Consider the following 26,565-nt stretch of genomic DNA (forward strand, 5'->3'; position numbering starts at 1 on the left):
TGTTGCCTTTGATTTCCTCCCTATTGTTTTCATGCAGCAATTACAAAAACCTCAGTGACATCAAAATGCATTTTACCTGTTTCAGAATGAAGGACTTTGCTTTTTCTTTTGATGCCCCTACTTCCCATACACAAATTACAGTGCTGGTCCCACATGTGATAACCATTTTGGGATTTGGACATATGGCACACAAAATCTGTCCCCATTCAGACAAACCTTCATATACAACTACAGCCTGCAATTGAATGAAGTTACAATCACAATGTTAGTACTTGATATAAAAATACAAATATAAATTTTACATTTTAAAAAGGTACGTGTTCTGTATTTATAACACATTTAAATTAAATATTGTTATACCAAAATGACCAACATGTCACATGATGTTGCACCTGACATAAAAACAGGTTGTTCAGCTTTTATTATGCTATATTGCTGAATTTCCTACTGTTAGCAACTTTTCAACTAGAACTTAAATTGTATCTTCCCTGAGCCAGGGGCTTCCTTTCAACTGTGTTGTTTACTATGTGGCACTTAACCATTTATTTTTATTATAATGTTGCCTTGCTGTCTATCCTCTTTATATTGTAAAACTGTACAGTACCCTAGTAGAGCTTTTAAAGGGGGGTTATTCCTTCTCATTGCTAAAACCAGTGGTACAACTAGATCCTACTGGGCCCCACAGCACATTCATTTTAGGGCCCCCAACATATCTAGATTGCCCAGGTTTAGTTAGGCCCCTAACTAAAACCTTTTTCTGTCACAGCAGCAGCAAAGGTAATAGAAATATTAATGCACTACTCCCTTTAGAAGGCAGGACGGCAGACAAAAAAAATGATAGCCTCTTCTTCCCATTAAGTTTTCTGCCCGGGCCCTTTTTGCTGGGTGCATCATCTGGCACTTTTCCCCTGCATTGCCCCCCCCCCCATCCATTCTAAAGCATAGAGGACTGCGTGTTTTACTTGCCATGCACAGAATCAGGAGCGGTCTCCATATCACCTCCAATAGCACTGGAGGGGCTTGCGATTCAGGCCTTCTGTGGTTTGTTTCAGGTCCCCTTGCAAGTGCCTTTGCAGATCCATGTTGGACTTTAAGTAGAGCAGTAACCAGGGGAATGAGTACCCTGGTTGGGGCCTGGAAAGCTGCAGTGAGCACGGTCAATGGTCAAGGATTTAAAAGGGCCCCTTGAATTGTAGAATTTCATTGGGGCATTTCAGGTTTTCATCCAAAAAGCCTATCTTGCCCCTACTGCCATGGCTGAAGATTTCGCTAAAAGTAAGGTATCCATGGTTAAGTGGAGTCAAGTCGACTGCGCTAAGTATTTTGGACAGGTCGGTGTGCATGTCAAAAGTTGCTGCTGATAAGGCCAAACAACTAGGGTATGTGAAACACAGACTGAAGCTACTGTGAGTTTAAAAGAAGTGGTAGTGGAGGGGAAAAAAGGGTCTTTGAGTCCTGATCACCAAAAGAATGGTAGTGCACTTAGCTAAGTGAGCCACTGGCACTTCCACTCTGTGAATGCAGTCCTATATGTCCTATATGTCTTTATGAGTCCCGTCAATTCTCTTATTCTCTTATCTTTGGATAAGAGGCCTTTCTGGAACTTTTCATTTTTGATTAGCCTTTGAGCACAGTCTACCAATTTTAGAGAAGATAATTTTGTCTCAAAGCAAAGACTATTTACATGAAAATAGATTATCGGTGAAATATTGTACCGTCATTTCACTAGCTAGTTAGAGAGATGTTTCCATTAAAAAACTTCATTTAAATGTAATAAAATAATAAAATGATGCATTGCAATGACAACACACTATAAGGGAAGTCAGATGGGCATTATTTTATGAGCCTGGGCTGAGCAACTAAATACACATATATTGCATTTTTATGACTTTTAAAAATAAACGAAAACAAAACTATATACGTGTGAGTGGCAAACACATTCTCAAGTGCAAGAAAATGCTGTTACATCTAAACCCATGCAATAAAACGCAGCTCTGGACACTCATGGGTACAATCAGTCAGAATATAATGAAAATAATTAGCCAATGCAAACACACAAAAAAAATAATGCCCACGTGTAAGAGCACTTATGGAGGTCAATTGGTTCAGTAAAACGTAATCAATTTCGCTTATATTAGAGTATGTATTAGCTATGTTAGGACATAATTCCTAATGGATACCTGAAAATTCTGAAGGTAGGTAGGTAGGTGTAAATATATTATAGTGTCCATAATATATATATATATATATATATATATATATATATATATATATATATATATATATATATATATATATATATATATATATATATATATATATATATATAGACCAGAACATAACTCAGATTTTTACCTTCCAGCGTACACTGTCCAGACACATTAAACTAATTAGGCTATGTCTGTCTAATCATATAACTGATTAAAAAGGGTCTCAATAAGTGAAAATATAGCAAAAAAGTAAAAACAAAGAAGCAATTGTTAAATTACACACCTTGTCAGATTCATAGGTTCCCAGCCTGCAGCTAAGGTCTGCATAGCCCCACGCAAAAGTCTTGTTCCAAGCAGGTGGAACAAGGACCTTGTTTTGTTCGACAGCCAGAATACCCTTTTCAGTACAAACAATCTGCCCCACGGGCTCCTTCAGTTCTTAAAATAAATGTTAAAAGGCACAGTTCAGCAGAATACATTTTAGTTTTATTACAAGCAGAACAAACAAACAAACCGTATCCTATTATTAGGCCCAATAAAAATGAGAATCTTTACTTAGAATCTACTTAGAATCCAAAGCAATATTGCAATTAAAGAAAGGCAGCTATCATGGTTTATGAGCTGTTAGGCAAAGGAAATCTATAATATTGCAAACAAAAACAAACTATTATAGATGAATAGCAATCCAATCAAATACTAATAACTAGTGATGGGCGAATTTGCGCCATTTCGCTTTGCTGAAAAATTCACGAATTTTGTGCGAAATTCGCGAAATGGCGAAAAATCCGCGAAATGGTGCCTGCGTCTCGTTTTTGACGCTTTTTTGGCAAAAACTCATTACTACTAATAACTTTCCTGAAACGTCACAATGTGCAGTCAGTTCAGGGCCAGACCTGAAATGTTGGTAGCCTTGAGTATAGTGCTTGCTAAACCTGCTGCAGGAAAAGCATCCTGTGCATCTATAACTGGAAATTATGAACATAGTAAATGGTCCACATTGTAAACACAAGGAGGGGGATTTCAGAGGCTTTTGGGGGAATGTAATAAAAGTCGGTAACGGAAAAAATATTCGCAATGCGAAAGTTATGCCTCTGTGCGAAAAAATTTGCCTTTGTGCAAATTTAATATAGCTTTTGCTAACCCAGAAACTGTTTAGCGACCACTTCCGACAGTGGAAGAAGGTTTGCAAATGTTATAGTTTGCGGCAGTGCGCAGTGAATGTAATAAAACTTTTTACTGAAAAACTTTTGTTTGCTCCAAAAGATTACGACACCTTCAAGCACTTAAGAGTGGGCAGTGCGCAATTAAAATTCGCAATGCGCAATTAAAATTCACAATGTAATAACAGTTAATGGAAGAGCATTACATTTCGAAATGAGACTTTTTATTCTTATTTGTGCAAATTGTTTTGCTCTTTGCGACTTTTATTACATTCCCCCATTAATCTTTAATGTCATAGTACTCCAGACTTAGGCTGAAAAAGACACGTCCATCAAGTTCAACTTTTTTTGTCTATATAAAATCTGTCTAACTGCTAGTTGATTCAGAAGAAGCCAGAACATACCCTTTGAAGGCTCTCTAATTTGCCTCAGAGGGGAATAATTCCTTCCTGACTGCAAGGCAATTGGATGAGTACCTGGAGCTACCCTCCATAACCCTGAATTTCCTTACTTGCTAAAAAGCAATCTAACTCCTTCTTGAAGTTATCGAATGTATCAGTCAGTACAGGGAGAAAAATCCCTAACTTCATGCCCTTATAGTTAAAAACCCTTTTCGAATATTTAGATGGAACCTCCTTTCTTGTAACTGGAATGGATCCTCTTCTGTCAGTTTGCAGATGGATCTTGCAGGAACATATGCAGTTAAATCTATGCCTGGAACCCACTTTGACTGTGCATGCTCCAGCAAGATCCTTATCAGCAAGCTGACAGAAGTGGATCCAAAGACAAGGGAAGATGGCACCTGTAAACTCTGCAGTTTTATGACAGGTCTGCAAGACAGCAAAACTTATCAGCTGGAATAAATTTTGCAATGAAGGAGCTTGAAGAGGAGGCAATGTAGGCAGTTGAGGGGGGGGGGGGTCTGGGGCTGGGCTAGGGTTTAGTTCTGCTTTAAGCCCAAAATTTTACTAATCTTGAGAAGCAATTAATTTGAGTGATGATTCCTGGTATACAATCCTATTAAAATAAGTATCGGTGGATCTTTTTTAGTTAAATGGGCTAGTGCACAGTTCAGGGCCGGAACTAGAGGTAGGCAATGTTTGGGGAGCACCAGGCACATACTTTCCCTGTTGCCTATACCTAGTCCAGCAAGTGTTACCTCAGTGCAAAGACAAGCTCTGCAGCGGAGCGCACCTGTTCACACATACATGTGCTTATCTGTGCGCCTGTTCACTCGCGTGCTCGATTGTGCACACACACGGGTGGGGCAGCATGGCTGGCCAGATAGCTTTGGGCAGCAGGCTGTCCTGGCCCGGCACTGGCACGGTTCTTAAATTTAAGCAAGCTTGAGCCTTTTGCATGTACCTTTGACAGGAGCTAAAGAAGGCCTTAGATTGTCCAGATGATGAAAAAATATCTTGTCACATGCAGTCCCAAGGGGTAAAGACATTGATGTCAAATCTCCATTGATACGGCTACGGACACGCTTTGGTGGATGAGGTTTTTTAAACAACTGCATTTAGAAAACAGATTTTAACAGAATACTTTCTTAGGAATACAAATAAAATTTAAAAGGGGTTGTTATACTTCAAAAAAAATTCAGTTCAGCTGTCTGCCCCACAGCAGCGCTAGAACACTAGCTCCTGGTGCGAGCAGCCATGTCAGTCAGAATGCATGGGTAAACGTGCTTCTAACGTCACATGCATGTGCATAATGTGCAAGTCATGGCACCAGCTCATTATGAGCATGTGTGTGCCCCAAAATGGCCACTTATATTGGGAGCCCCCTACCAGTGTGGGTGGCCTAGCGTTGGCAGGGGGCAATTTTTAAAAAGGAAAAACTAGTTACCCCTAACCGGAGTGAAGGATCTATTACCCCACACCTTTGGTTGAAGATAATATTTTTGTCCAACAGGTGCCCTTTAATTATGCTCAGCAGGGCCAAACATAAGAAATGTATGAAATAACAACAGTGTTGGTGACATCCCTCCCCAGAGCTGCCTCAGAAAAGACTTAACAGTGTAAAAAATGAAACTTTAAACTTCAAAATTTGAAAAGCAGTCACAAATAAAAAAAAGAGAAAGTAATTAGTATAAAAGGTCTATACTTCTGGTAAACTACTGAAAACAAAATAACTGAAAAAAGGCGTTGGAAGGTGAACAAGCTCTTTAAATTTTAAATTTACAGTGGGTGTCACAGCAGGCATAATGTGCACAAAAAAGTTTTTAAAATGAGCTCTAAAAAAGCCCTGCACAGAGAATCACAAACTTATAGAATGGCTTTTGAGCTCCCAAGATTGTTGGACAGTTAATGTTTTAGTACTCAGCCATTTAGTAAGGAAGAAATTGCACAATTAGTAAGGTAGAAAAACACAGTTTCACTATACTGTAATTGCCTGGTGATAGATTACCTGTTTTGGTATTTGACCAAAGTTATTAATGAAGCCTATGGTAGCGGTTTCTTTGAGGGGGTCATTTATGTTGTAGATGTCCACTTGCCCTTCATAGAAAAGATGATGGAAGACATTGACAGCTTCTACAGCTGCAGGACCCTGTTGCTTGTATCCGAAGATAAGATCAATCCATTCATGCAGGTGGGTGCTCACATAGTCACATTCCAGAGCCTAAATTAATAAAAACAGGCTTTTTTTGAGACCAAAATAAACGCACAGTACAAAGAAAAACGAGCAAAAAAAGCACTTTTCACAAGTACTGTATTTATAAAGCACCAGTGGAGAAAATAGAAAAGGTGCTGGTAAAAGCTTTTCATTGTAGCAACAATCTCACTATATATGGGTGTGAAAGTTTTCATGTTTTATTCTCATAGAACATTAAATGGCAGTGGAATTTATAAGCCACACACTAATCATTATCACAAACACACCATCACCACCATGAAGCATGGTGGTGGACGCATCATGCTGTGACATTGCTTCCCTGAACAGGGTCCTGAAAAGCTTGTTATGGTAGAAGGAATGAAGCAATATACTGTGAAATCCTGTAAGAAAATTTGATGCAGTCTGCAAGAAACCTGAGCCTTGGGGAAGACCTGTCTTTCAGACAGCCAAAACCCCGAAACATACAGCCAAAACTACTTAAAGGAACAGTTCAGTGTAAAAATAAAACTGGGTGAATAGATAGTATGTGTAAAATAAAAAAAATGGAAATTCTACTATAATAAGTTAGCCAAAAATTCTGGCGTGACTGGATGTCTAACAGAACAGAACCCAACTTCCTGCTTTGCAGCTCTTTAACTTTGAGTTAGTCAGTGACTTGAAGGGGGGCCATATGGGACATAACTGTTCAGTGAGTTTGCAACTGATCATCAGCATGCAGGTCAGATTCAAAAGCGACAGTTATGACCCCTCAAGTCATTGGCTGGTTACTGCCTGTGGAATCCAAGAGAACTTCATAGCAGGAAGTAATGTTCTGGCTGTTATGTTAGACATCTGCTCACTTCCGCTTTTATAGATTACATTTTTGGCTAATTAACTATATTGAAAACATGTACACAGCCTATTTAACCAGTTTTTATATTGCACTGAGCAATTCCTTTAAAACAACAATGTAAAGGGAACAAAAAATTACAGGAAATAAAACAATGTACTATTGCCATGTACTGGTAAATGTGTGTTTGCTTTGAAATAATACTATTCTTTATATAAATAAGCTGGAGTGTAGCAATGTGGGCAGCCATTCAAGATGAAAATGGAGAAATGGTAGTCTGCATAGCAGATAAGTTCTGTATAATACAACTTGAATGGCTGCCCCGTGACTACACAGTAGCTAGTATAAACAAATTACAGTAGTCTTAATAAAGCAAACACACAGCATTTACCAGTATATGTTAGTTTGAAACATTTTACATTTTTTTGGTGTTATTATTTCTTTTATGGCTGAGTCCATATCCAGATCATTCCAAAATAAAATTTGTGGGGGGTCATTAACAATAATCATCCCACTCCCACCTGACAGAATTTGATCAGTTTTGCAAGGAGGAATGGGGAAAACTGCCTTCCATAAGCACAAAGCAAATAATAGCTTAGCCACATAGACTGAAGACTGTAATTTCTGTCACAAATATAACTAATAAATATTGATTTCAAGGAGGTGTTATTCTTATGAAATAGCTTGTTTTGTGTTTTTTATTCTAAATAATAGAGATCACTTTGTTCTCTTGCTTTCAGAGCAAGACACTAGTATCTATAAACATGGATTTTCTGCATGATTACATTTATATTTGGAATAGTGAATAGTGTCCATTTGGAATATATTTTTCCTTTATTATATAATTACTATATTTTGCCTACTAAAAAATGATATGCTAATAAACACTAGTAGAATACTGAACATGTCACAGTTAGCTTCATTTTTCATTACCTCTCTATGCACACGAATAAATTCTCGCGGGTCTCCCTTGGCCCATAGAGGAAGGATTACATCATCCAGTTTTGTGCCATTTTGTTTACATCCTAAATATTGAATCAGAAAAAAGAATTAAACATTGTAGTACTTGCACTGAGACAATTTTACACCATTTATAATAAAAAAAAGTTAGATAGCCCTGGGCTTTGGCACATTTTGGCAATAAAACTTGTGCGGACAAACCTTCACCCCCTCATCTGTTGCAAAAATACAAGTCCCATAATTTACAGAAATCAAATACTAAGAGCATTTAAAAATGTATCACCACCAGCACTGTTCAATACAGTATAATGCCTGACAGATCTGAAATGGTGGTAACACAATTTAAATGCACAACTGACCTATGGATCACACCTGTATTAGTAGAATTAGTATGAAGTCATTCGTTATGTGCCATTTTCTGTTGCATTTCTCTATAAATAAATATAGGTGTATTTTGAATGAAAAGATATTTTCTAACAATCACAATAACAATGAAAAATTTGTGCATCTAATAGTGTATAGTCTACATAAGCATATACTGTATGTAGAATGTATGCACAGGTAAAACATCTAATAATGTGTATGTGTGTGCATGTTTTTATGTGTGCATGTCCATGTGCATTTAGGATTAGCCTGTCAGACTTCAATATTTAAAAAGAGAAAGCTGTAATTATAACATTTTTATTTAGAAAATTGTTGTAACATTGTCTTTAGAGATCATACCCAGATCAAAATTATTGGAGTTAAGCATAAATTCTGGTAAGTAAAAGAACTCTGGAATTAGCTCCTTCACGTCAGCCATGTTATGCTTGGAGGCAGAGTACCATGCTTCTCGAACACTGTGAAACATTCGGTCAGCAAGATCAAAATGGCCACCCTGTTATTTTGAAGAATGAAGAGTATTAAAAAGAGGATATTTAGTCAACATGGTATACAGATTATGCATTGATCTGCATAAAATCTGAAATCTCAACATGATTCATGTATCAGTGTTAACGTTTAAATACACTTTACCTGAAGTCTAAGGAAGGTCTGGGTAAATGGCTCCATCCTGACTAAATAAGAGGCAACAATCATGGCAGAAGAATAATGGGTTCCATAATGATAAGCTGGTGTCTCCCCTAAAATAGAATGGTCATGATTAAGTTGCTTACTTTCTCAGGAAAAACTGAAATTGTGTCTAAGAAAACACAATATCACTGTCCATCCTCATGGCAATGGTATTAAAAAATGTCAAAACTACAGCTATGCCAGTGTGCATGGGGGGGGGGCAAACTTTGGCTGGAAAATTTGTCCAACTTTTTCAGTCACAGGTCTGTCAATGAATTATTGGTAATACATGCAAGATAACACTTTTTTTTGCAAAACTGCAGTGCTGGCTTATAAAAAGAATGACTGGTACAGGTATGGAACCTGTTATCCAGAACGCTCAGGATCTTTCTGTAACTTGGATTTACTAAAAATTAATTTAAACATTAAAAACCCAATAGGATTGTTTTGTATCAAAAAAATTATATCTTTGTTAGACTCAAGTAAAAGGAACTGTTTTAATATTATAGAGAAAAAGGAAACTTTTCAAGAATTATTTGATTAAAATTAAGTTTATGGAAGAATACCTTCCCATAATTTGGAGCTTTCTGAGTTTCCAGATTACAGATCCCATACCTGTATTTCATCTTATCTGTCACTAGCTTTTCATTTCACTGCAGATAACCAGTTTATGTCCACTGAAGTTAACATACTCCAAAAATATTGATATGCATATTTATTTGGGTGACTGTAAAAGTAAACAATAGAGTAGGGGTTGTCAACCTGCAAATAAATACAGGGACTCATCTTCCAGTGGGAAAAAAGCTTGCACAATTTATTTTTTAACAGTCTGCAGAATATGTAATAGAAATTCTTACTGATAGTTGTCTGTATCAATAGGTCCTCTGCCCTCAACCCGTTATATTTAGGACATTGAAAATGTTGTGCCTTAAGCTACTAAAAATGCCTTACCCTTTAAACAATGTAATTTGTCCATATGTTCGCACACTCAAAGAAACACAATTTAGATCCGCTCCTTGTTGATATCTTGCTTGCTATGTATAATTAATGGGTAGTTGATATTGTATACTGTTTTTGATGTTGTACAAATTATGCCATTTGTTTGATGGCGTTGTTCATGTTATATAATTTTTTTGCATTAAAGTAAAACAAATTCTTTTTGAACCACTCGTATAATCTAAATTGTGTTTATTTGAGTGTGCGAACATATGGACAAATTACATAGTTATAGGTTACCTTAAGTAGGGGTAACATTTGTTTCCGCACCTCGTATTACTTTTTGAAAGATTTGGTGTGCCCTCCATTCACTATTTACCCTTTAACCTTTTACCTGCCAAGAACGTAGGTACTACGTTCTTGCAGGGAAAAGCCCTAACTGCCAAGCACGTAGTACCTACGTTCTTGGCTTTAAAGGGCTCCTCTCTGCATCTGCGGCGATTGCCGCTTCAGCAGAGGCTTCCATTAGTCTCCCCACCCCCTAGGCAACGAGCAGAGGGAGAGGAGGGGGAGGTCACGTGGGTCCTGCGACACGATCGTCGCAGGACCCGTCTACAGTTATGCAGACACGTGTCTGCTGCTTGTGCTGCCTCTCCTCTCCTCTGCTCCTCTCTGCATCTGCCGCTTCAGCAGAGGGATCTGTTACTCTCGCAGGACCCGTCTACAGTTATGCAGACACGTGTCTGCTGCTTGTGCTGCCTCTCCTCTCCTCTGCTCCTCTCTGCATCTTCTTCTTTGTTTTATTGGCGGGTTACAACCAACTTTAACAGGTGCATATCGCCACCTACTGTACCGGGGTGTGTAATATCAAGGTTTCTTTATTCCTACTTCCTCAAAGAAAAAAAAAAACACTTTGTCCTGTTTATATTTCTGTTTCTAATCCTGTATTTTTAAGAAATACCAGTAGTGCTCTACTACTTTCTTTTGTTTTCTCCCAAGTCCCTAGGATCCCTAGTAGACTCCATTCTCTTTCCAGTTCATACATTTTATCTTGTAATATCTTCCTCTCTGCATTATATTTTTTACACCATAAAATAACATGCTCAACATTTTCAGAGACATTGCATACATCACATTTATCTGTACTGCATTTTCCCATCTTGAAAAGTGTTGATTTAAGTCCAGTATGTCCTAGTCTAGTTCTTGTAATGATCATTTCTTCCCTTCTACTATTTCCATTAAAAGCTTTTACCTTTATTGACTTCTGTATATTATAGTAGTGTCTCCCTTTGCAATCTGTGTCCCATATCATTTGCCATGAGTTCTCTACTGCTGTTTTAATTATTGACTTGGCCTCGCCTTTCCCAAAGGGAATTTCCATTATTTCTTCATTCTTTAGTTTTAATGCATTCTTAGCTATTGAATCTGCTTTCTCATTACCCTCCACGCCAACATGTGCCGGCACCCAACAAAACTGTATTAAAGTTCCAGCTTTTTGTATTCGTAGTAATGTCATTGATATTTCCTTCAACAAGTCATCTCTTTTTGTTTCACTAGCTGTCAGACTCCTAAGCGCTGCACTAGAGTCTGAGCATATGACTGCTCTCTTCGGTTTTATTTCTTCTATCCGCTGTAAACCTAATATTATGGCAACTATTTCTGCTGTGAATACTGACAATTTATTATTGATTCTTTTGTTTATGATTATATTGAATTCAGGTATGTACACTCCGGCTCCAACATGGTTGTTTTCTGGGTCTTTAGACCCATCAGTGAATACTTGCAAATAATTATAATATTTCTTTTTAACATACTCTGATACCAAATATCCAATATTATCTATATTATTTCAATCCATTCTCTTTTTTGTTCTATAAGTTGTAAGTCTACATCCGGAACTGGCAATATCCATGGAGGTACATTACCCCATACAGTATTGGGTCCGATCTTTAACTTGTTTAGCCCATATTTTTCTGCTACCAAATTAATATTCCAACCAAATCCTGAGTTTTTTCTTTTTTGCGAGTATTCCCAGCAGTCTTCTATCACCTTTGTCGTGGGTTGCTCCTCTCCTGATCCCTTTAGCTTAACCCAGTATGATAATGCCAGTTTTAATTGTCTCAGATGCAGTGGTAATTCTCCAGATTCCACCAGCAATGCATTGGTCGGCGTTGTTTTAATAGCTCCAATACTGAGTCTTAGAGCTTTATACTGTATTCTATCTAGTTTTTCTAGATTACTTTTTGCTGCTGCTGTTTAATATGTGTTTTCCATATACATTTCTCATCAAACCATAACCCCAAATATTTAAATGTTGTTACCCTTATCATATTTTGACCGTATAGTTTAATTTCGATATTGTCTAATCTTCTCTTTTTGGAGAATAACATGTAACATGATTTTTCAACTGACATCTTAAAACCCCATTCATATGACCAATTTTCAACCTTTATTGTGGCACTCTGAATACTCTTAATCACATGTTTAGTATTTTTCCCTCTTTTCCATATATCTCCATCGTCTGCATAAAGTGAGGACCCTATATCTATGCTAACATTGTCAAAGATATCATTTATCATAATGTTAAATAAAATAGGGCTAATAACACTACCCTGCGGAACACCATTCTCAATATTAAACTCATCTGATACAGCATCTCCTACCTTAACTCTGATTGTTCGGTTAGTTAAAAAATTTAATATCCAATTGTACATTCTCCCACCAATACCCATCTTATGAAGTTTAACCAATAGTCCTTCTCTCCACATTGAGTCATACGCTTTCTCTATATCAAAATACACTATAGCCATAACTTCCTTTGTGCTGATTGCTTTTTCTGCCTCATTGCTAACTTTCACTAGCGCATCAATAGTAGATCTACCTTTTCGAAAACCATTTTGATATGTACTAATCAATTTCCTTTGCTCCAAGTAATGTGTTAGTCTGTGGACAATCACCTTTTCCATCCATTTGCACAAATGCGATGTTAGTGCTATAGGTCTGTAATTTCCTGCATTATCTGGGTTTTTGCCAGGCTTACTAAAAGGCAGTATTAAGGCACTTTTCCAATTATTAGGCATTACGCCTTCTTGCCATATCCTGTTAAATAGTTTTTGTATAATTTCTAAGGCTTCATCTGATAGTTCTCTGAACATTGCATAGAATAATTGATCCTGACCTGGAGCCGTATATCCACTTTTCTGTAACGCCGCTTTCAATTCTTGAATTGTAAAATCCATATTAATGCTAGTATCATCGCTACATCTTTTCTTTAATATATCTGGATGTTTCCTCAAAATATCTTCTTTCTGATGCTTATGCTTTTCATCTAAGTGATTTCCATTATGTATACTTGCAAACTTTTTACCCAACAGATCTGCTTTCTCCTTGTTTGTAATTGCCAAATATTCTTCATCAACTAACATTGGAATTTTGTTATTTTCCTTTTCCCACTCATTTTTTTAATCATCTGCCAAACATCAGCCAATCTTATTTCTCTACCAATAGCTGAGCAAAATTGTCTCCAAGCATTCCTCTTTGCTGTTTTAATTATTTTTCGTGCCATTGCTTTCTTTCTTTGATATTCATTCACATTCTCTTGACTCATTTGTTTCCTTAATGTTCTAAAAGCTTTATTTCTATCTTTTATAGCATTTCTACAATCATCATTCCACCATGGAACCATCTTCTTTTTCCCGTTTATTTTACTTTTGGGGATACACGCTGTTGCAGCATTTACAATCAATTGCGTCACTGTTTCTGCACAATTGTCTATGTTACCTTCCATCGATATTGTTTCCATAAGCTCTTTACAATGTTCTCTAAACTTTTCCCATTCAGCTTTATGAAAGCACCATCTCTCTACTATATATCCTTCCTGTAATTTTATTTCAAAATTTATAGTACATGAAATCATATTATGATCACTTCCTGTGATATCATTCATTACTTTCCATTCGCATATGTTACTTATATTTCCTGATACCAACGTAAGGTCAATGCATGAAACTGTATTTCTTACAACATCTATTCTAGTGCCACTGCCATCATTAATACAGACTAGTGATCTCTCATCCATAAGTTCTTCCACTATTTCCCCATTTCTATCTACATGATCACTTCCCCACAAAGTATTATGGGCATTAAAATCTCCACACCATATTTCTCTTCTATCCACACTTCCACTGATCTCTTGAAACATTTCCATTGATAATCTCTTACAGGGATTATAGAAGTTTATTATTTTTATGTTTCCTCTGGGACTACATACTTCTACTGCTACACATTCATACTCATTTGGAACATTAATTCTTCTGTATGCTATAGAATCTCTAATAAATGTTACACATCCTCCACCTTGTGTTGATCTTCTATCACATCTTGTGTAACTATATCCTGTCAGAACATAATCCAAATGTGGTCTTAGCCATGTTTCTTGAATACAGATAATGTCTGGTGTATTTTTCATATCTGCTATAACTTTTCTAAATTCTTGCCCATTCGCTATTAAACTTCTGGCATTCTATTGGAGGATATGAAATACCATCATTAGACTAATCACCTTGAGACAGTCCATCATAGTTGGTAGGATTCAACATTTCATGTATCATTTCAGCTTTAATATCTTTAATCCCTAGTAACTCTGTTGCTGCTTCCACAACTGTCTTTATTCGATCACTTTTTCTTTGTTGTTGCATTGCTACATTCACAATTTTACATATGAAAGCTACAAAATTGGTTTTATCCACAATTAATGTATCCTTCTTTATCTTTTTGACCCATGGGTTTATTTCTGTTTGCTGTTGACTTATTGCGCATGATGGAATTTCTATTGACTGTCTTCTTACTGACTGACTTGGGTTTTCTATAACTGTTGCTCTGCTTCTGTTAAGTTCTATTTCCTTTACTTTTTTAGCTGCATCCGCATATGAGACTTGGTTATTTATTTTATATTTCTGTATCTCTCTAGCCTGTCTTTGCACTGGGCACCCTCCAAATGCCGCACTGTGTTCACCACCACAGTTACAGCATTTGATTTTTGCATCTGTATCACATTTACCGTATTCATGTTCCCCTCCGCATCTAGCACATCTTTGTCTTCCTTTACATTGGACTGCCGTATGTCCCAATCTTTGGCATTTAAAACATCGCAATGGGGCTGGAATATACTCCCTTACATCATAGCTCAGATATCCCATTTTGATTTTCTTTGGCATATTTTTTCAAATTCTAGAAGTATTGATAAACTATCACTTTTAACCCCCTTTCTGTTCATTTGTAATCTTGTAGCCTTCACTACTTTTCCTCCTTTTACTTCTTTCATTATTTCATCCATTTTCATTGTTAGTGGAACATCATATATAACACCTTTCATATTAGCTGCGTTTCCTGGGATATGTGTATTAATTCTTTCTCCATTTAATGTTTCTGCCTGTAGGAATTTATCTCTTTGCTGTTTATCTTTAGCAAAAATCAATAGTCTCCTGTTACTTAAGAACTTAGCAAACTTTATTTTACCCATTTCTTTTTCTATAGCTTTTGTCAGTTTAAGTGGATGAAAATGTACTCCTTCTTTTTTGAAAGTTATCAATACTTTCCACTCTGCTTGTTCTTCCTCATCCTTCCCATTTTTCTTAGCTGCTCTTTTTTTATTCTTATCCTCCATCTCTAGTCCTACAGTAGAACTTTCTGAGCTAGTATTCCTATTTTTTCTTTTTCTCTTAACATCCTGACAAGCCATATCATTACTACTTTCACCATCAGTATTTTCACCCATGATATTACATCCACGGTACAGTTGTTGCTAAACCCGCCAAACCTTTATTCCTGATTGCGACCCTCTGAAAGCTTCGGTCTGGTTCCGACAGCTGCTGCTGTTCTCTCCTCCGACGCCCTCCTGTCACAGTCATGGAACACCGCTCAGCTCTGAGCCTTCCTTCCGCGTCTAAGACCTACTACTGCTTTTCCCCTCCGCCCCCTCTCTGCATCTGCCGCTTCAGCAGAGGGATCTGTTACTCTCCCCACCCCCTAGGCAACGATCAGAGGGAGAGGAGGGGGAGGTCACGTGGGTCCTGCGATCGTCGCAGGACCCGTCTACAGTTATGCAGACACGTGTCTGCTCCTTGTGCTGCGTCTCCTCTGCCAGTTCCAGCCAGCCTGCTGCTTCCTGCTGCGTGCACTCTGCTTTAGGCTCCCCCCCTTAGCTGCCCAGGACCCTGCTGGACATCAGAACTGTAAGTAACATTTATTTTACAGTTATACACACATTTACATACTAATTACATGCATGTACAAATACACAATACACATTTTACTAAGTTAGCTTTATTCTTTTTCTTTTCAGGCTTTTTTTTTTTGTTGTTGCAATTTTGTATATGTCAGAATGTGTACTTTACAAAAATGTATGTTTTTGGGGGGGTCTTGTGCTATTAGGGGGTCTTGTGGCACAATATACAGTCACTGTTTTATGTTCACAGAAGGCGAAAAGACAATTTTCAGAAATGTCATAAAAACCGCTGCCTTAGCGTAACTTTGCAGTACGATAGTTTGGAGTAGAAAGACAATTACCTATTTTGTATTCGTCAGAATGTGTACTTTCTAAAAATATATGGTTTTGGGGGTCTATGTGCTGTTAGGAGGGTATTGTGGCTCAATATGCTGTCACAGGCCATTCTTCACAGAAGGTGAAAAGACAGAGAAGAAAATTCAAATGCACTAATTTTATTTGGGGGTCCGCACATGCCATCTGCTTTGGTATACCTATGCATATTGGGAATCAAACTGTTCAGTAGACCCGTTGCGTCAATATTTAGGGTGTTTTACAATTCTATATAAGAAATTAGGTGAGATAAATGCGGCCAATTGCAATATTTTTAGACAATTTTCAGAAATGTCATAAAAACCGCTGCCTTTAGCGTAGCTTTGCAGTAAGGTAGTTTGGAGTAGAAAGACATAATTACCCATTTTAGATTCATCAGAATGTGTACTTTCCAAACATATATGGTTTTGGGGGTCTATGTGCTGTTAGGAGGGTCTTTTGGCAAATAATACGCAGTCATGGGTCATTCTTCACAGAAGGTGAAAAGACAGCGGAGAAAATTCAAATACACAATTTTTTTGGGGGTCCGCACATGCCAGTTGCTTTGGTATATCTATGCATATTGGGCATGAAAATGTTCAGTAGACCCTTGGCATCAATATTTAGGATGTTTTACAATTGTTTGTAAGAAATTGGGTGAGATAAATGCGGCCAATTGCAATATTTTTAGACAATTTTCAGAAATGTCAAAAAAAACGCTGCCTTTAGCGTAGCTTTACAGTAAGGCAGTTTGGAGTAGAAAGACATAATTACCCATTTTAGATTCGTCAGAATGTGTACTTTCCAAACATATATGGTTTTGGGGGTCTATGTGCTGTTAGGAGGGTCTTTTGGCAAATAATACACAGTCACGGGTCATTCTTCACAGAAGGTGAAAAGACAGAGAAGAAAATTCAAATGCACTAATTTTATTTGGGGGTCTGCACATGCCAGTTGTTTTGGTATATCTATGCATACTTGGCATCAAACTGTTCAGTAGACCCTTGGCGTCAATATTTAGGGCGTTTTACAATGGTATGTAAGAAATTGGGTGAGATAAATGCGACCAATTGCAATATTTTTAGACAATTTTCAGAAATGTCATAAAACCGCTGCCTTTAGCATAGCTTTACAGTAAGGTAGTTTGGAATAGAAAGACATAATTACCCATTTTTGATTTGTCAGAATGTGTACTTTCCAAACATATATGGTTTTGGGGGTCTATGTGCTGTTAGGAGGGTCTTTTGGCAAATAATACACAGTCACGGGTCATTCTTCACAGAAGGTGAAAAGACAGAGAAGAAAATTTAAATGCACTAATTTTATTTGGGGGTCTGCTCATGCCAGTTGTTTTGGTATATCTATGCATACTTGGCATAAAACTGTTCAGTAGACCCTTGGTGTCAATATTTAGGGCGTTTTACAATGGTATGTAAGAAATTGGGTGAGATAAATGCGACCAATTGCAATATTTTTAGACAATTTTCAGAAATGTCATAAAAACCGCTGCCTTTAGCATAGCTTTACAGTAAGGTAGTTTGGAATAGAAAGACATAATTACCCATTTTTGATTCGTCAGAATGTGTACTTTCCAAACATATATGGTTTTGGGGGTCTATGTGCTGTTAGGAGGGTCTTTTGGCAAATAATACACAGTCACGGGCCATTCTTCACAGAAGGTGAAAAGACAGCGGAGAAAATTCAAATACACAAATTTTTTGGGGGTCCGCACATGCCAGCTGCTTTGGTATATCTATGCATATTGGGCATCAAACTGTTCAGTAGACCCTTGGCGTCAATATTTAGGGTGTTTTACAATTGTATGTTACAAATTGGGTGAGATAAATGTGACCAATTGCAATATTTTAGATAATTTTCAGAAATGTCATAAAAACCGCTGCCTTTAGCGTAGCTTTACAGTAAGGTAGTTTGGAGTAGAAAGACATAATTACCCATTTTAGATTCGTCAGAATGTGTACTTTCCAAACATATATGGTTTTGGGGGTCTATGTGCTGTTAGGAGGGTCTTTTGGCAAATAATACACAGTCACGGGCCATTCTTCACAGAAGGTGAAAAGACAGCGGAGAAAATTCAAATATACAATTTTTTTGGGGGTCTGCACATGCCAGCTGCTTTGGTATATCTATGCATATTGGGCATCAAACTGTTCAGTAGACCCTTGGCGTCAATATTTAGGGTGTTTTACAATTGTATGTTACAAATTGGGTGAGATAAATGTGACCAATTGCAATATTTTAGACAATTTTCAGAAATGTCATAAAAACCGCTGCCTTTATCGAAGCTTTGCAGAAAGGTAGTTTGGAGTAGAAAGACATAATTACCCATTTTAGATTCGTCAGAATGTGTACTTTCCAAACATATATGGTTTTGGGGGTCTATGTGCTGTTAGGAGGGTCTTTTGGCAAATAATACACAGTCACGTGTCATACTTCACAGAAGGCGAAAAGACAGCGGGGAAAATTCAAATACACAAATTTTTTGGGGGTCCGCACATGCCAGCTGCTTTGGTATATCTATGCACATTGGGCATCAAACTGTTCAGTAGACCCTTGGCGTCAATATTTAGGGTGTTTTACAATTGTATGTTACAAATTGGGTGAGATAAATGTGACCAATTGCAATATTTTAAGACAATTTTCAGAAATGTCATAAAAACCGCTGCCTTTATCGAAGCTTTGCAGTAAGGTAGTTTGGAGTAGAAAGACATAATTACCCATTTTAGATTCGTCAGAATGTGTACTTTCCAAACATATATGGTTTTTAGGGGTTACCATAACTTTTTGTAGCTTTTATCCCATATAAAACTGGTAATGTTTGGAAATTAGTGTAAATGTAAGACATCAAATAAGTATGCAAAAGGTAGATTCTGGGGTCTTTACATGCCATGTACTTCGATAATCTTATGTACATTGGGCATCAAACTGTTCAGAGGACCCCACGCTTTCATATTTGGGGTAATTTATCTTGATACCTAATAGTATGTATGAAATAAGGTGCTGCAGGTGGAAGTTTTGAGGTGATTTTTGGAAATGTCCCCAAAATTGCCAAATTTAGGAAAGATTTGCGGCTTGGTGCTTTGGGGTAGAAAGACATGCATACCCAATTTGGATTCGGGGGAATGTGTACTTTCTGAAAATATATAGTTTTCTGGGGTGAACGTACTGTTTCCTACCTTTGCCCACCCCAAAATGATGTAAATGTGTTGATTTTGCAGCACCTGAAATGATAGACTAAATGGGGGTCTTCCTTTTGAGGCCCCTATATGCCACGTGCTTAGGTACACCTATACATATTGGGCATCAAACTGTTCAGCGGACCCTAGGCTTTCACATTTGGGGTAATTTGTCTTGACAACCAATGGTATGTTCGATATAAGATGCTGCACGGTGGAAGTTTTGAGGTGATTTTTGGAAATGTCCCCAAAATTGACAAATTTAGGAAAGATTTGTGGCTTGGTGCTTTGGGGTAGAAAAACATGCATACCCAATTTAGATTCGGGGGAATGTGTACTTTCTGAAAACATATGGTTTTCTGGGGTGAACGTACTTTTTTCTACCTTTGCCCACCGCAAAATGATGTAAATGTGTTGATTTTGCAGCACCTGAAATGACAGACCAAATGGGGGGTCTTCCTTTTGAGGCCCCTATATGCCACGTGCTTAGATACACCTATACATATTGGGCATCAAACTGTTCAGCGGACCCTAGGCTTTCATATTTGGGGTCATTTGTCTTGATAACCAATAGTATGTTCGATATAAGATGCTGCAGGGTGGATGTTTTGAGGTGATTTTTGGAAATGTCCCCAAAATTGGCAAATTTAGGAAAGATTTGCAGCTTGGTGCTTTGGGGTAGAAAGACATGCATACCCAATTTGGATTCGGGGGAATGTGTACTTTCTGAAAATATATAGTTTTCTGGGGTGAACGTACTGTTTCCTACCTTTGCCCACCCCAAAATGATGTAAATGTGTTGATTTTGCAGCACCTGAAATGACAGACCAAATGGGGGGTCTTCCTTTTGAGGCCCCTATATGCCACGTGCTTAGGTACACCTATACATATTGGACATCAAACTGTTCAGCAGACCCTAGGCTTTCATATTTGGGGTCATTTGTCTTGACAACCAATGGTATGTTCGATATAAGATGCTGCACGGTGGAAGTTTTGAGGTGATTTTTGGAAATGTCCCCAAAATTGACAAATTTAGGAAAGATTTGTGGCTTGGTGCTTTGGGGTAGAAAGACATGCATACCCAATTTAGATTCGGGGGAATGTGTACTTTCTGAAAACATATGGTTTTCTGGGGTGAACGTACTTTTTTCTACCTTTGCCCACCCCAAAATGATGTAAATGTGTTGATTTTGCAGCACCTGAAATGACAGACCAAATGGGGGGTCTTCCTTTTGAGGCCCCTATATGCCACGTGCTTAGGTACACCTATACATATTGGGCATCAAACTGTTCAGCGGACCCTAGGCTTTCATATTTGGGGTCATTTGTCTTGATAACCAATAGTATGTTCGATATAAGATGCTGCACGGTGGAAGTTTTGAGGTGATTTTTGGAAATGTCCCCAAAATTACCAAATTTAGGAAAGATTTGCAGCTTGGTGCTTTGGGGTAGAAAAACATGCATACCCAAATGATTCGGGGGAATGTGTACTTTCTGAAAATATATGGTTTTCTGGGGTGAACGTACTTTTTTTTACCTTTGCCCACCCCAAAATGATGTAAATGTGTTGATTTTGCAGCACCTGAAATGACAGACCAAATGGGGGGTCTTCCTTTTGAGGCCCCTATATGCCACGTGCTTAGGTACACCTATATATATTGGGCATCAAACTGTTCAGCGGACCCTAGGCTTTCATATTTGGGGTCATTTGTCTTGATAACCAATAGTTTGTTTGATATAAGATGCTGCAGGGTGGAAGTTTTGAGGTGATTTTTGGAAATGTCCCCAAAATTGGCAAATTTAGGAAAGATTTGCGGCTTGGTGCTTTGGGGTAGAAAGACATGCATACCCAATTTGGATTGGGGGGAATGTGTACTTTCTGAAAATATATAGTTTTCTGGGGTGAACGTACTGTTTCCTACCTTTGCCCACCCCAAAATGATGTAAATGTGTTGATTTTGCAGCACCTGAAATGATAGACTAAATGGGGGTCTTCCTTTTGAGGCCCCTATATGCCACGTGCTTAGGTACACCTATACATATTGGGTATCAAACTGTTCAGCGGACCCTAGGCTTTCATATTTGGGGTAATTTGTCTTGACAATCAATGGTATGTTCGATATAAGATGCTGCACGGTGGAAGTTTTGAGGTGATTTTTGGAAATGTCCCCAAAATGGACAAATTTAGGAAAGATTTGTGGCTTGGTGCTTTGGGGTAGAAAGACATGCATACCCAATTTAGATTCGGGGGAATGTGTACTTTCTGAAAACATATGGTTTTCTGGGGTGAACGTACTTTTTTCTACCTTTGCCCACCCCAAAATGATGTAAATGTGTTGATTTTGCAGCACCTGAAATGACAGACCAAATGGGGGTCTTCCTTTTGAGGCCCCTATATGCCACGTGCTTAGGTACACCTATATATATTGGGCATCAAACTGTTCAGCGGACCGTAGGCTTCATATTTGGGGTTATTTGTCTTGATAACCAATAGTTTGTTTGATATAAGATGCTGCAGGGTTGAAGTTTTGAGGTGATTTTTGGAAATGTCCCCAAAATTGGCAAATTTAGGAAAGATTTGCGGCTTGGTGCTTTGGGGTAGAAAGACATGCATACCCAATTTGGATTCGGGGGAATGTGTACTTTCTGAAAATATATAGTTTTCTGGGGTGAACATACTGTTTCCTACCTTTGCCCACCCCAAAATGATGTAAATGTGTTGATTTTGCAGCACCTGAAATGACAGACCAAATGGGGGTCTTCCTTTTGAGGCCCCTATATGCCACGTGCTTAGGTACACCTATACATATTGTGCATCAAACTGTTCAGCGGACCCTAGGCTTTCATATTTGGGGTAATTTGTCTTGACAATCAATGGTATGTTCGATATAAGATGCTGCACGGTGGAAGTTTTGAGGTGATTTTTGGAAATGTCCCCAAAATTGACAAATTTAGGAAAGATTTGTGGCTTGGTGCTTTGGGGTAGAAAGACATGCATACCCAATTTAGATTCGGGGGAATGTGTACTTTCTGAAAACATATGGTTTTCTGGGGTGAACGTACTTTTTTCTACCTTTGCCCACCCCAAAATGATGTAAATGTGTTGATTTTGCAGCACCTGAAATGACAGACCAAATGGGGGGTCTTCCTTTTGAGGCCCCTATATGCCACGTGCTTAGGTACACCTATACATATTGGGCATCAAACTGTTCAGCGGACCCTAGGCTTTCATATTTGGGGTCATTTGTCTTGATAACCAATAGTTTATTTGATATAAGATGCTGCAGGGTGGAAGTTTTGAGGTGATTTTTGGAAATGTCCCCAAAATTGGCAAATTTAGGAAAGATTTGTGGCTTGGTGCTTTGGGGTAGAAAGACATGCATACCCAATTTAGATTCGGGGGAATGTGTACTTTCTGAAAATATATGGTTTTCTGGGGTGAACCTACTGTTAGTGGAATGTTTGGCCTTGAAATCAGAAGTATGCCGTTTTGTGGAGCGGTGCTTTGGAAATTTGCTAGTGTACTGCTTGTAGATTTTGATCTATATTAGTGAGAAATCTCAATAAAACTATATATATTTGGTATTGTTGCGTTCAGGAGACATAGACCTTTCCAAATCTGCTGTGTTCTCGTACATAAAATAAATGATGTTTCTGATATATGTAATTGTACTATGTGAAACCTGATTTTTTTCATTTTATTAGGCACTTTGAAGCCTATATTTTTTTACAGAAGTTGAATTACACAAAAATTCTAGCATATTTTGAAAGCTCAGGTTGTCCTGAAAAAAAACATATATTGTTTCCCTGGTTAAACTAAAACACCCCCCCAGGAAATGCTCTTAAAGTGAAAGAGTACAAAATGTTCAAAAATGGTCTGGCAATAGATGTACCAAATCAGCCAAATTGCCTGGCAGCGAAAAGGTTAAACAAAACAGGGAATGTTTGTCCATATATTGCAATGTATTTAAGATGGCCAACTATTTCAAAGCCATCCACGGTGTGGACAGTTCCTACACTCAACTTGCACCCCTGCTTAATGTTTTTAAAAATTAGTAGTGAGCACAGATTTCCCTTGTTTGTATCAAAATTATGCCACTTAAAAGCAGATGTTTAAAAATGTGTAATTAAATTAAAAAATGCAATAAACAATTGGTACAGTTTGTTCATTTTTTTCAGTCTATGACTTTTATTACAATTTCCAATACAACTTTTCGATAGCTAGAATCACATATGGTGCCAATTTACTTACCACTGGGATCTTCCCAGTCCTTGTACCGCTTTTTGTACTGAGCAAGCCTGTCTTCAGTCTGAGCTCCCATTGGCTTCGCCAGATTTCTAAATGTTTTAGGACTGGTCAAATCAAGTTCCTTTAATGTAATACAGGTATAGAGTCATTATATGAAATTGCATTTATAATATTCAGTCTGTTTTTAACAAGAAATAGCAGTTGGATATTTATCTAGTATAGGTCAATCTAAAAACAACTGGACTTGCTGAGTAATCAATGAAGACGTTTCACTACTCATCCGAGCAGCTTCTTCAGTTCAACTGACTGGTGTGGGAAGTTCTCGGCATATAAACTCTTCCACTAATCCATTTACAATGGCACATTGTAACTCTTCAAAGAGGTGACATCTGAAGAAATTCACAGAGGTGTTGATTCTGTGTAGTTGTGATAGGATTATCCAATGTGTCATGCAACTCCTAGATACAGGTGTTACTTGTGAGAGTTGCATGAATGGATGTGTGAAGTGTTCTGAATCCGCCGGGGTACAGATGTTAGAACAGCATTGTATGTAGCAGACAGGTGGTGTCGAAGGCCCCCAACTCTGTTCAGAGATGGTCTCTCCACCTTGACATGAATCACCTCTTTCACGCCTCGTTCAAACCAGCGGTCTTCTTTATCCAAGATTTGGACCTTGCTGTCTTCGAAGGAGTGTCCCTTGTCTTTTAAGTGTAGAAAGACAGCTGAGTTTTGCCCTGTAGAGTTCTCCCTCCTGTGCTGAGCCATTCGCTTGGAGAGCAGTTGTTTTGTCTCCCCAATGTATAGATCTGTGCATTCCTCGCTACACTGGACTCCGTATACCACATTGCTTTGTTTTTCTTTTGGTGTTGGATCCTTTGGGTGTACCAGTTTTTGTCTCAGTGTGTTGCTAGGTTTGAAAAACACAGGGACATGGTGTTTGTTGAAAATCCTCCTGAGTTTCTCTGACACTCCAGCTACATATGGGATGACTATGTTTCGCCTACTATGTGTCTCCGGGCGGTTATTTCTATTGGTGTTCCTGTTGGGCTTGGTTGCTGCTGTTTTGACAAAGGCCCAGTCTGGGAAGCCACACGCTTTCAAAGCTCCTCTGAGATGTTTTTGCTCTTTGTCTTTGGACTCTGTATCCGTTACCACACATTCCGCCCGGTGGTGCAGGGTTCGAATGACACCCAGTTTGTGTTCCAGTGGATGGTGGGAATCAAACAACAGATATTGATCCGTATGAGTGGGTTTCCTGTATACTTCCGTCTTCAAGTTACCCCCCTCTTGGATACATATAAAACAGTCAGTTAAACCGAAGAAGCTGCTCGGATGAGTAGTGAAACGTCTTCATTGATTACTCAGCAAGTCCAGTTGTTTTTAGATTGACCTATACTAGATATACTATGACCTGGATGAATGAAAATCTTCATAGTCAGTTGGATATTGGATATATACATTATAAATAACATATTTGCCGTCAATCATGCTATGTACAGTTGTGTTCAGAATAATAACAGTGTTTAAAAAAAGTGAATCAGGCTCAAAATCCTTATAATAGCTTTTTGTCACGGTCGGCACCCAACACCAGAACAAACACCAGGCACCCTGGTCTCGGCTCGTGCTTCACCAGTAGTGTGACCACCTTTGGGCCTCGGGAGGAGCCCTCAGCTTACTTGGATGCCACCTGGACTTAAATGAGAGGTGCAAGATGAGGGTTCTGGATAGGCAGAGGGGCACGACTGTAAAGCAAAGTCTTTGGACAGAAGATCGTAGCACAAGGCAGTAGGCAAAAGAGTAGTCAGATCAGGCCGGGTCGAGGCAGGCAGAGAATGAACATAGTCAAGCAGGCAAGGGTCAAACCAGGAAGTCAATCAGAGGGTTAATCAGAAGAAGTAGTCGGTAATCAGGCAGGGGTCAGGATCCAGAAGTCAGAATAGTCAAAATAGCCAGGCAGGGGTCACAACAGGAAGCAAACAGGTTCAGGATATAACAAACAAATAGCACAAGGCTCAGGAGCACCAGGAAACACAATCCTATCACGGGCAATGATAAACAGTAGGTTAAATTTTGCGCCATTGCACGCTGACTTCATCACGCCAGCGCGCACGCGCCTACAAAACCCGGAAGTGCACGCCACGCACGCACTAAGAAGGAGCCAGCGCAAGAGAAAAGGAGCCGCGTGGCGTGGCGGGCGTCCCTGCCGCACCACTAGACTACCAGAGTTAGTCTTTTTCATTACACTTTTATTTCGATATAGCAAATACATTGGGAACACTGCACATGCTATTCCAAATCAAAACATGAAGAAATAATTATCAAATTTGTGTTATTCCTTTACAGAAAGAGAATAAAAGGGAATATTAGGCTGTTCCAAAAAACAGCAGCATCTTAATTTTTCTTTACAATCTCAAACAGTCACTGTATAAACTGAAAAAATGTTTCAGGATTTTGCTTTCCTTTGAATCACTGAACTAATACAGTATTTAGTTGTATAACCACTTGTAGGGATGTGAAAATCTTAGACACCCTTACACTTTCCAGACAGGCACATCCCTAGTAATATGGACACCTCAGTGGGTCCTTATGGGGACCTTGTGCTTATGTAACCCCTGTAGTTCACACATTGTACACCAGATGGCACTGTGCCAGAGTATAAAAGGTTTAGGAACCATGAGGTCTGGGTCCATTGCTTTAGCCCAACCAAGCAGGCTGGAAGGGAATGGGTAGTGTCGACCCTAGGCGCCTTGGCCCTAGTAATTATACAGCTATACTCAATTATAG

The 26,565-nt window shown here is 38.4% G+C and overlaps 1 protein-coding gene across 7 annotated transcripts in view; it reads right to left on the reverse strand.

The window, feature by feature from the left end:
* Nucleotides 1–26,565, reverse strand: part of LOC108704099 (WD repeat and FYVE domain-containing protein 3) — a 453,243-nt gene that overhangs the window by 11,373 nt on the left and 415,305 nt on the right. For all 7 annotated transcript variants that reach the window (XM_041579765.1, XM_041579766.1, XM_041579762.1 and 4 more), the window contains 8 exons: nt 23,785–23,902; nt 8,790–8,896; nt 8,499–8,652; nt 7,749–7,840; nt 5,780–5,992; nt 4,736–4,883; nt 2,494–2,648; nt 77–235 (listed from right to left, as the gene is read on the reverse strand). In XM_041579765.1, coding sequence (XP_041435699.1) covers nt 77–235; nt 2,494–2,648; nt 4,736–4,883; nt 5,780–5,992; nt 7,749–7,840; nt 8,499–8,652; nt 8,790–8,896; nt 23,785–23,902 — 1,146 coding nt within the window. The remainder of the gene's footprint in view (nt 1–76; nt 236–2,493; nt 2,649–4,735; nt 4,884–5,779; nt 5,993–7,748; nt 7,841–8,498; nt 8,653–8,789; nt 8,897–23,784; nt 23,903–26,565) is intronic.

Source organism: Xenopus laevis, chromosome 1S (genome assembly GCF_017654675.1).
Source record: "Xenopus laevis strain J_2021 chromosome 1S, Xenopus_laevis_v10.1, whole genome shotgun sequence".
NCBI lineage: Eukaryota > Metazoa > Chordata > Amphibia > Anura > Pipidae > Xenopus > Xenopus laevis.